The sequence below is a fragment of the Embiotoca jacksoni genome, unplaced genomic scaffold, assembly GCF_022577435.1.
Source record: "Embiotoca jacksoni isolate LCO1_2020_lvr unplaced genomic scaffold, fEmbJac1.0.p SCAF_1, whole genome shotgun sequence".
NCBI classification, from domain to species: domain Eukaryota; kingdom Metazoa; phylum Chordata; class Actinopteri; family Embiotocidae; genus Embiotoca; species Embiotoca jacksoni.
In genome coordinates this window covers 24560733-24571553 of record NW_027185229.1, presented here as the reverse complement: position 1 = coordinate 24571553, position 10821 = coordinate 24560733, and the positions used below count along the sequence as shown (strand labels likewise).

Genomic DNA, 10821 nt, shown 5'->3' with positions numbered 1-10821 from the left:
ATTGACCACATCATTGCTCAACTGGTTTTGTTGTGATGTGTTGTTTACCTGGTAGTCAACATAACATCTTGAATCAACGAGCAATGTGGATATGACATAAGACCAACTATGGACCATGATTAGATTTAGAAGGCTTTTCAGGTACCAAGAGGATGAGTCCTGTCTTTGGTGATCTCCTGAATATTCTCTTATCACCAGTGGGAGCTTCACGTGAATGGTTTTGACTGAGCTACTGGATCGGTTGCTGTGAAATTTACTACAGACATTTACTAAAATCCCCTTTGGGTTCAATTGTTTTAACCTTAGTTTCCTTAATTCATCTAGTGCCACCGTTAATATTTGAACTTCTCCAATACTTGCAAAACTAATTTATAATATTACAAGGGGCAATCAACATTTTTTGATATTGCTTCTGTAGTACAAACTGAAAGCAGCACCATGACCTGCACGGAGAGGGGGGCACTATAACCTCCATTATTAGGTATTCCTAGCTATGTAAGCACAGCCTTACAGTCACCAACGTGATTTAGTTGTGTTTCTCTGTGCAAGTTGTCTCTCTTTAAAAGTTTCCAACATCAGCAGCCTGTCCACCAGCCATTCCATGCACAAAAGACTTGAATCCTCGAAAATGGGACTTCAATAAAGACTCGGCCCTAAAACAGCTGGATACTGCATTTCATGTTTCAATGCAGTAACATGGTCACCTGTCAGTGTCACATTTTGCCTCGCCTAGATGTGAAAAAGCACATGGTTAAGTTTAGGGTAAGAAAAAAAAAAGTGTCAGGATAAAGAAAAGATTTCAATTGCGAAATCACTTTCTTACATACTTGATCTCTGGTCTCCAAGGTGAACGCCCTCAATTGTTTTCAGCATTCTTCTTCAAACCTGCCCATACCTGTATTAACTTTTCTTGTCATGGGAATACCAGCATGTGTATTACACACTTTGGTGTGATACAAGGCTGAACTTGTTTGTGAAGAACTACGTTTAGCTGTGGATTTGTGAGACAGTGCATCTGTGCAGCTCACTAATGTGCTTTGGATCATTTTCAGTCAACAATGGCTTCACAGAAGTTATAGAAAACACTTGTTAGGATTAATTATTGTTTGGTTTTGGTCTCGCCATCGGTATGTTGTTGAATTAAGAAAAAAAGACAATGTCAAAACATTTAATCCAAATAATTACTTTAAGCCTGCAACCATATGGCTGCAATCATTGTTGTTTTTTTTTGGTAGGGCATTGAGAGTGGCAGATGGTTGATGACTTCTACAAATACACCCACTGTTATTGTCAAGGCTTCTGAGAAAAACAGCAAACCCCTCCTCTCTCGTAATGAACTGCCTGTCCTCATAACTACGATGAATAACTTTGATATTGAATGCATATCCTGTTTACGATGTTTTTCTCTTCCAGAGGAAGGAGCACTTAATCAAAGCATCTTTTCAATCCAGATGTAGCTCAACTTTACACAAAAGGAAAAATATCAGTGAGAAACCCGTTACTTCTCCAGACTCAAAAAACCCTTTTCTGTTTATCTCCAAAAGGCATAGAAACCTCTGACATGACAGCAGACAAGGGTACAATGAATCAGTGTCATCACATTTTATCATGGGGCCTTTCTCTGTACTGGTCCACACCGCTCCACGCATAATGGCTTGGTCATATTCTGTGGCCACGACAGTGAATGTATTCATCGAGTTCCTCCTCCTCCCAGGAACAAAACTAATTTTCCTGATGTGAACACTGCATTAATATGTGCTTAATTTTTGTTTTTTCTTCCTCAAAATAGACGCATTTCCCCTTTTACATTTATGTTTGCAGTGCACTGTAAAACAAAAATGATTGATTTGCAGTTTTCTGGTTAAAGTTCTTTCACATCTATTACAGTTGTTGATTTTTTTTTTTTTTTTTTAAAGTTATTTCCAGCACTCGCTGCAATTTTAAAGTCAGCCTTCTACACATCTGATGAATGGTAAACATTTTCAAGTTTCTGCATGTTGGCTCAATGAGCCCATTTTGTTACACTTTCAAGATCAAATACATTTTTATCTATTTTCTTAGAAGTTCCTCCTACATTAAATATGGTAGCTTGTGTAGTCACATGCTTCATCAAAAAGGTAGGAAACTGAATGGATTCCTTTCTCATGAAAAAAGGTTTTTCACAGCTTAATCAAAGAACCCCTGAACAATAGACAATGATGAAAAGAAAGTCAGGAGGCGAAGAATGCAACTGATTGTATCTTTTTCAGTCACCATTTCAGTCTGCAAACTGAGTTAACCATTGTCTGCCTCTTGAATCACTTTTGTTATGTCCTAATAAAACAGCACGTTAATACCATGCCAACTTATGGCCTTAAGATTTCTCAAAAAACCCAAACTAAAATGCTTTTAAAACAATATTGAAGTACTGCATAACACAATGAGGCAATGTTAAAAGTTTTTACTCTGGTTTATAAAAATAAATAATGCACACTAAAATGTAGACAAATAATTACAATTTTATGTTTAAAAAAGTGTCATTCTAGAAAAAAAAAAAAAAAAAAAAATAAGTACAAAAAGTGCTTTTGGCCACTGGAGTTTCATACTTCTACTTAAAGTATGATGCCACTCAGCAGGTTTAATTTTGTTCCACCTGAAGTGCAACAATATGCAAAAGTGAGTCCTCTTTCTTTCCCCATCAACTCAGAGGCACTGCTACAGTTCGTTGGCACGTCCTTCCCAGAGTCACAGATGCTCTTCAACAGAGAGGCCCAGTTCCATTTTCAAAGCTGGTGTTGTCAAGAGATAAAGCAAAAACAGTTTAGGTTCAGCTCCATTCACACAGGGGAGCAAAAACGGAAAATGGGGCTTCACTATACTAATAGTAATAGTAATAATAATAATAATTCATTTTCCTACTTCAAAACTGTAAATTAGCTTTTTTGAGAGACGTGAATAAGTAAATAATGTATGTTTCTGGATTATTTTGATGTTGTTATGGTAGGAAGTATACAGGAGTTGACAGATACCTGAGTGAGGCGGGCAATCTAAAGATTTTGGAACTGTAATAACTCCGGCTTCAGGTCTTCTCTGGTGTCATATGAGCTATAATGCCATCAAATAAGGATTTTGAGTCAGAATTATTGAGTTGTGTTATTTTGAGGTTCAAATTTTATTAGTTCACCAAATGGCATTTTATTGCATTCTTGATTAGTATTCCACAGTCGTAAGTGTTAGTCATTGCAATTTAGAGAATAGCTTTGCTGTTTTTTAAAAGTATACTTTAGCATAATGCAACATGTAAAATGTGTATATTTTGATTTGGTTAATGATCTAGTCACGTTTAGTGGTTTAAGATGAAACCCAAGTTGTTATTTTGCATGTTTAAAGCTTAGACAATGTTTTCATCAAACTCGGGTCACATGCATGGCTGAAACCTAAATCATAAAATAAGTCAGCATGCTTTCAAATAGTTTTGATATTTAAATTGAATATTAAAAACATCCTCATTCCTTTAGGCCTGAAGAGTTTTTGGCTTGATGCCGTTTTCTATGTCAAAGCTGGTTTCATGGAAGGATTTCCTGTTGACTTCCCTCACTCCTCAGGAGCCCGGAAACACAGACATCTAAATTTCCTTTTTAAAATAGTTCACAAACCAAATGGCAGTGAAGAATGTGAAACTGCTGCAGAGTTTCAAGTTGCTGCCTTTTGCCTCAGTGCATGCTGTATTGTTGACAAATATACACCAACATTTGATAATACTGTGTGAAGGAATTTTCCGTCCTTGGCTTCCCCATGCCTCTGATTAACCTGCAGACTGTGTAGACGCAGCAATCCTTGAGAAAAGCTTGCTGTAGCGCCACTAGCAGTTGCCACAGATAACCAAGTGTGTAAAGATCTGATAGACTGGGCCTGGAGAAGAGGCAAGTAACCATAACAGCATAACTGTGTGCTGACCTCAGTGAAATGCTTGAATGCAAATTTGATGTTTTTCTATGGCTATAAATACACCTTGCAAGAAAAGTAGCCTTCAGACTAGATGTGACCTTCACCATGTTCACTTGTATTGCCAAGTTTTTTTTCTTCTCAAGATCAAGCATCACTGAATGTTTCTGCTGAAGACACGTGTCTCCTGAGACTTCCATCACGAGTTAACCAGCTCAAAGTTTTACAACTCATACTGTATGTACTGACTGCATTTATGTTCTGAAAATACAACTGTTTAAACTCAAAAGGTCAAAAGAGTAGAACATGCCTAGAGAAATGGCAGCAGAAGGATACAAAGCATAATCAAGTAGGAGCCATGCATTTAGGAGTCAAGAGTAAAACATTGTTTCTCACCCTTTTCTCCCCAGAATATACTTGTGTAAAAAGATCAAAAATATGCATACAGCTGTAAAGAAAGAAAAATACTTTTTGTATTTCAAACATTTGAAACAGTTCAAATATAAATTCCAGAGAGGGAAACTGTACCTTACCTAATACAACGCACATCACACTGAATACAAGAGGAATACGTCCTGAAAAAAAACAACATGCAAAATTAAATGTAGAGCAAATAATCACACATGTTAGTATCCTCTTAAGACTGGAGCTCAATGACTCACCATTATCCTGCATACTATCTGCACCTCCATCATCCTTGCCTGCAAGTATTAAACATTATGATTAGTGTGCAAACATTTCAAACTTCCATTAACATTAGGACTGACTTAGGCTACATTCAGAAACATTATCGGCACACAAAAGAAGTTCTGCTTCAAAATAAGGGTCTTATACCGATTTAGAGACAAGACTTACAATTATAGCAAATTCTTTTTCTGGTTTGCTTTTGGAAACAAATTCATATCACTGATCTTGATTTCAACTCATACTAAGAAAATTACAGTTAGTAAATTAAATCATTTACTTTTTTAACAAAACAAAAGGCCAACTTTGAGCAGTTAATTACAGTGTTAAAACAAATAGCTTAACATTTTAGGGAATAAACTTTGTGGTGGAGAGTTAAATGAGATTTATACGACTCTCAGATCAACTCATTACATATGAAGCTATAGCCAACATCTGGTTAGCTTAGCTCTGTCTATAAACAGGAAACGGAATAAAAAAACAAAACTGGACGGCCTACATCAAGCGGGGAGAAATTCGTGTCTTGTTTAATCTGTACTAAAACAAAAGGATACAAAACACAATGTCGCACTTCACAGGCAGTGACGAGTTGGACAAAATCTTGGCTGTTGCTCAGAGCGAAGACATAGTCTGCCATCACCCGCCTGACAACAGAAAATTAGTGCTAACAATTTGGTTTATCTACTGTAAGTCTCAGCCACAAAAGCCACAAAGTGTATTTCCCAAAATGTTTTAATTATTTTTTTGATGTTAAATTTATTCGGTTTAAAAAAGCAATTAAATAAATGGGATTACATTTTATGAGCTATTAAAACATGTAAGCTGACCTTTCTGATGGTTTAGGGTCAGCAGTGACTGATAACCTTCAATCTCCTCATCAGTTGTTTAATATACCCCAGTGTGCCACAGGAGTCCCTTTTTACTGCTCTGCAATCTCTAATATTCATACCATTATTTTCCCATTATGACAAAATTCTAAATATCCAATCAAGTGTTTGACAGATAAATCCTTTTCAGTGGAGGTCTTTAAAAGAACTTCTTCGTTCAGACCTGGATATATCATTTTTCCATGCAGTAATCATATATAAAAAAAAAAAGAAAGAAAAGAAGATACTTCTCGACTAAAGCAACCACATAAAGTAACAAATTACAGAGCAGCTGTCAAAATGTCTGGCACCTTTTGAACAAAATTATCACAATTATTCTTTTTTGTTTTTTTCAGTTTGGACAGGACAATAGTAACTCCTAAAGCTTAAAAAAAACATTTCTGAGAAGCATGAAAATATGCACGTAAAAAAAAAGGAAGCTGCCAAGTGCTGTGTTTAAAAAGTTTCAACTCAAGAATTGTTTTACCTTGTTGTGTTGTTGACACAGTTGGTGTTGCGCTGGTTGTCGTAGTTGTGGTAAATGTGGATGCTTCTGTGACAGAAAACATAATCACCGTTGTCAAAATATTTCTGTCATCTACAAAGGGAGGTGACTACCTCCAAGTTCTTCTGTCAAATATCTTTTGAAGATTTCTTATTTCTGTACCTTGTGCAGGAGATGTAGGAGCTGGTGTTGCCATAGTTGTTGTGGTTGCCATAGTTGTTGTGGTTGCCATAGTTGTTGTGGTTGCCATAGTTGTTGTGGGTCTATCTGTTGACACACCAATGAATAAGAATACTATTTTCATCTGGGGTTCAAATAAAGACCTTTAATCAGCCTTCTATGAAGCTGGTGGTGGAGCATGCATAACGATTTAATATAACATGCAGAATGTGCCCTGCCTACAAATGAAAGTCATGCATCAGGCATTTGCTTTTTAATTTACATCACATTATGTCAAAGGAGAAAATAAATTGGAGAGAATCTACCATTTATTTGTCACACCAGCAGCAGCTGTGTGTCGACATGCTTAACTATACCATTGTAAGAAAACTACAACTGAATACTCAATGATGTTAGAAGAAGGAATATTTTGGCCGACTCTTTGGGGAAAGGTTGTTTATTAGTCAGTACACTGTTAAGCTGTTTAGGAGAGTACGAGTGTGGCAGTTAGTAAACAAACCACTTGTAGTGTAGTGAGCACAGACATGGATGGCAAACAGAAAAATGCTGTGAAGCTTGAATACTGCTTCAAAAAAAGGGATGCAACAGTATGTAGAAAGAGGTTAAATGATTATGCATGAACATGGCGGCTGTGTGTTCAGTGCCTTTAGTGATAGCACGGTAACACCAACAGTATGTGTGAAGTAATTCATGGAAAGCTATAAATTACAGATAAACATTTTAAGTGCTTGAAACTCAACTGGAAAGTCACTACAATAATAGTGTGTTGTATGCTCATTAATGTTTGGAAAGTCATTCGATTACCCTTGTGGTTTTGTATGTTTTAGCCCATTAATTACAAATGATTTACATATTTAATGCAACCACATTAAACTTGGAATAGAAGTTTTCCGACAGATGTATTACATTCCAGGCGAGTCACTATTTTGACTCTAACTTCAGCATGAAAATCAAATTGCAGGACTTTAAAATATACTTGAGTGGTACAGTTATTGATCAAATGTAAAATTTTGCAGTTAGTTCAATTCAAATTGAATTGGATAGGATTTGTTTGTTTTTTTCCACACTATCTTACTGAACAATAATAACATTAGTGACAGACAAATGTAACACTACTGACTTTTTTTAGTTTTCCTTTCAAATTAGTGGAAAGTGATTTTCATACTACAGTGACGTTAAACAAATTGGAAAAGTTATTACATGAATAGACCGCAGTATTTGTGGAGAATATTCATTAAAATAGGTGTTAAATATTCAAAACCACCTAATTGGTGCTGAATTAACTTGAATTCTAACCTAAAAAAAAAAAACCCCAATATGCTTAAAGCTTTGAGTAGGTCAGTGTGCTTCTAATTAGAATAACCACATCTGTAAAATAAATGTTACACATGGATGCAGTGGGCTTACCTTTGCATTTAGGAGGCTGAGGATTGTATTCACCACTATCACTGCACATAATGCTATCACTCCCGACTAGGCTGTACCCGTCATTACAGGTGTATCGTATCATTTCTCCATATTTTGGCTCATCGTGAACATTCCACCAGTTTCTGCCATTGGTTATCACAGGAGGGATTTCACATGTAACAACTGAAAAATAAATTTCAATTAAAAAAAAAAAAAAGTGTGTTAACACATTTTCAATTCAAAAATGTTCAAACATTGTCATAAACTCTGACATTTGCTGGAAAACACTAGAAAAACAACTTCACAAAGACAGAAAAAAAACTAAACTATTGCTGCATATGGCTTTCATCTAAATGATTTAAACTCCTGCAAGAGGAGGGAAACTGGGGTTGTCATTGGAAATAGCCTTTGCCGTAGGAATGTAATTTAGGATTGCAGCTGATTCTGGCAAAGGAATACAAATTGAGAGACACTTACTCTCACAGTTGGATCTTCCACTCCACCCAGCAGAATGGCACTGTTTATAGCTTGTTCCGTCAATCTGGTAACTGTGGAAAGAGAAAGAAAAAAAAAAAAGAAAAAAATCAGGGCTGTTTATTTAAGGAGGAATTCATGCTGTAGAATCATGATACTGCAATGCATTGGATATGTAATTTCAACACCGAAACTGAATTCCTCCAATGTTTCATCAAGAAGTATGCACCAACAAACCTGTCAGTCTTGGCAAAAGGAAAGCTAAGCTTCTAATCAGTGAAACTATGAAGTAACACTTCCATGCAACAGATCTATTTGTCTTTCAGGAGTATTTTGTTTTCTTTAAAGATTTTTTCCATTAGCTGTTGATTTCCACTGTGCACACTTCAGTCATCAAGTAACACTGTCTGGGAGGCAACGGTTGGCAGTACAGCAAGACGACAGACTTTGTATGGAAATTAATAAATATGCAAGTGCCTCCTGCATTTGTAAAATTTTAGCTGCTCCAAAATGAGGCTTACTTTATAAAAAGATAGAGATGATTTTTTTTTTTTTTTAAATTTTTAGTCGACATTCACCCAGATAGCAATGATATGGGTGGATTTCATAACTCTTAGATTTACACTCACCCTTTATCACACTTTACTCTTATTACATCACCAAACAGGGTGCCCCCATCAGTATTAAAACTCATATGGGGCTGCGGTTTAGGAGGACCACAGTCCTTCTCTGTAATATAAAAAAAACAAAGACGACATATCACTACAGCAGAAATGTAATATATGGCAGTGCATTAACCCCACAAATGGCAAAACAAAGCTGTGTGGACATCAGCATGTAATTCAGAGTTATAAATGAAGGGAGACAGGACTCACTTGTGCAGGTGAGCTCTAGTTCAGTCCATTTATCATCAATGCAGGTTGTAAACTGAGAGCCACTCTCGAAAACGTATCCATTGGCACACTTAAACGAGACTCGAGTGCCGACTGGAAAGTCACTCAATAGAAGTGCATCATTGGTTAAGACACGGTGTCCCGATTTCTGAGGTTTAGGACATTTGGCTGGAGGAAAAAAGGAGGCAACGTTATCTTTTCAAAGTCATAAATCATGATAATGCGTCATTCAATAAAACATTATGTGCCCCAAGAAGAAAATATAGCTAATAGTATAGTATATTGACCAATGACTACATGAGAGAAAATTCCTAGTCATTCCTGATTTTCCTCTGCAAATTCATCTCATTTGCACAAGCAAGCCTTTGTCTTTAGTAGAAATTCCTTTTAATGAGGAAGCCTTTATTCTGGATGCTTTGAACTATAACACTATTATTAGTTAATCCTTTACTTAGCTACAAGTCAGAAGAATGTTTGGCGACCAGGTCATGTGCTCTTTGGTAATATTGCAAATATAAGCATTAATCATTACTCTCTCACTTTCCAATAATATATTAAGTCTGCTGTTCAAAACAGTAATACGTTAACAAAAGGTTTATCATCTGTTGTTAAATTAACTCAATTACAGCTTCTAAATACATTATTTTAAAACATAGTTCATTGTAAACTGGCACAAACAAACAGCTTTCCTTCCTATAAGAGGTAAGGAATGAGGGTAGTTTTTAAACTTCGTTTTCTTTAGTTTATACTTCATATTTAATGGAATCTTCTCATCTCTTGGTATCTCTTGTCTTGACAGTTATCCCACAAAACACACTAAAGCACGGTGGTAATTAATGTTGAATATACAGTCTTGTATTATTACACATGTATTTGTCAATACCTACCGGTAATTAGTTCTAGAATTTCAAAGAAAATATTATTTATTTTTTATGTTCAGTTAATAGAGTAACCTTAGCTGCGGAAATATTAATCTATTTTATAGAATTTGGAAAGGCTTCACCTAATAGAAACCGACATTAGCCTAATAATAGCAACAGAGCTGGCAGAAAAAAAAAAAAAGAAAAAAAAAAAGCCCGTCTCTTCTTGCTGGAGCTCTCGTGACTTGGTACGTTGATAAATATTATCTCATTCACCAGACTGCGATGCTGATGTTGTACTGACCTGCAGCTCGCACGACAAATAGGTATATTAACAGCAGAGATTTGACTCGTCTCTGTCCACAGGTGTCCAGTAAAACTTCCATGCCAGTTTGCAGGAGACAAAGATCCCGATCCAGTTCCGGTACCGAGTCGTTCAGTCCAACTTCTTCGGAGTCAAGGCTGAGACGCGAGTCGCTCCTCGGCGTGTCAACAGTGATCTTCTAACGACAGGCGGACCCACTATCCATTTTTATCTGCGGTCAAGTCAGCACTAGGAATGAGCAGAACTGGTTCAAGAATTCTTTCACAATAAAAGCACAGTTGTTCTTCCCCAAAAAGCGATTTGCTGGACTGTGTTAATATCACATGCAATAATGTCATTAATATTCTTTAAAGAAAAGCACCATATGACACAAACTACTGATCAAACAGTATTGATTTCTGTAGCGCTGAAGTGCCAAATCAGGCTACAAAAGCCTGTAAATGCATTTCGGCAAAGTAACCTGTGTAAATAAATGTAACCTATGTTTTTAGTTTTATTCCTCATCTGCCCATTTTTGCTCCAATATTTAATTTGCATGTGATTGGTTGCTGAAAATCCACAATTTAGGCGACATGGAACACTATACGAGTTGTTTCAGTTTATTTTGAAAGGCACGAGCGGAAGTGTCGCTTCTAAAATGTGCTACCTTTACAACAACGTTTCAGCGTCTGGAACTTCACTCGGGATCGAAACATTGGCACAG

At 36.4% G+C, this 10821-nt stretch overlaps 1 protein-coding gene across 3 annotated transcripts; it reads right to left on the bottom strand.

Annotated features, from left to right (window-relative positions):
* Positions 1-2425: 2425 nt before the first annotated feature.
* On the bottom strand, positions 2426-10283 carry LOC138198137 (complement decay-accelerating factor). 3 transcript variants are annotated; one of them, XM_069149355.1, is made up of 12 exons: positions 10098-10283; positions 8916-9101; positions 8670-8769; positions 8044-8114; positions 7567-7749; positions 6142-6246; positions 5962-6027; positions 4587-4625; positions 4458-4499; positions 4321-4372; positions 3009-3084; positions 2426-2768 (listed from the first exon to the last, which is right to left on the bottom strand). In XM_069149355.1, exons 1-11 carry the CDS (start codon positions 10177-10179, stop codon positions 3027-3029), a joined length of 984 nt encoding a protein of 327 aa, XP_069005456.1. In that variant the 5' UTR covers positions 10180-10283; the 3' UTR covers positions 2426-2768; positions 3009-3026. The 3 variants fall into 3 exon arrangements, with proteins under 3 accessions (XP_069005456.1, XP_069005465.1, XP_069005474.1); XM_069149364.1 differs by lacking the exon at positions 3009-3084; XM_069149373.1 differs by lacking the exons at positions 3009-3084; positions 4321-4372.
* Between the last annotated feature and the right edge of the window lie 538 nt (positions 10284-10821).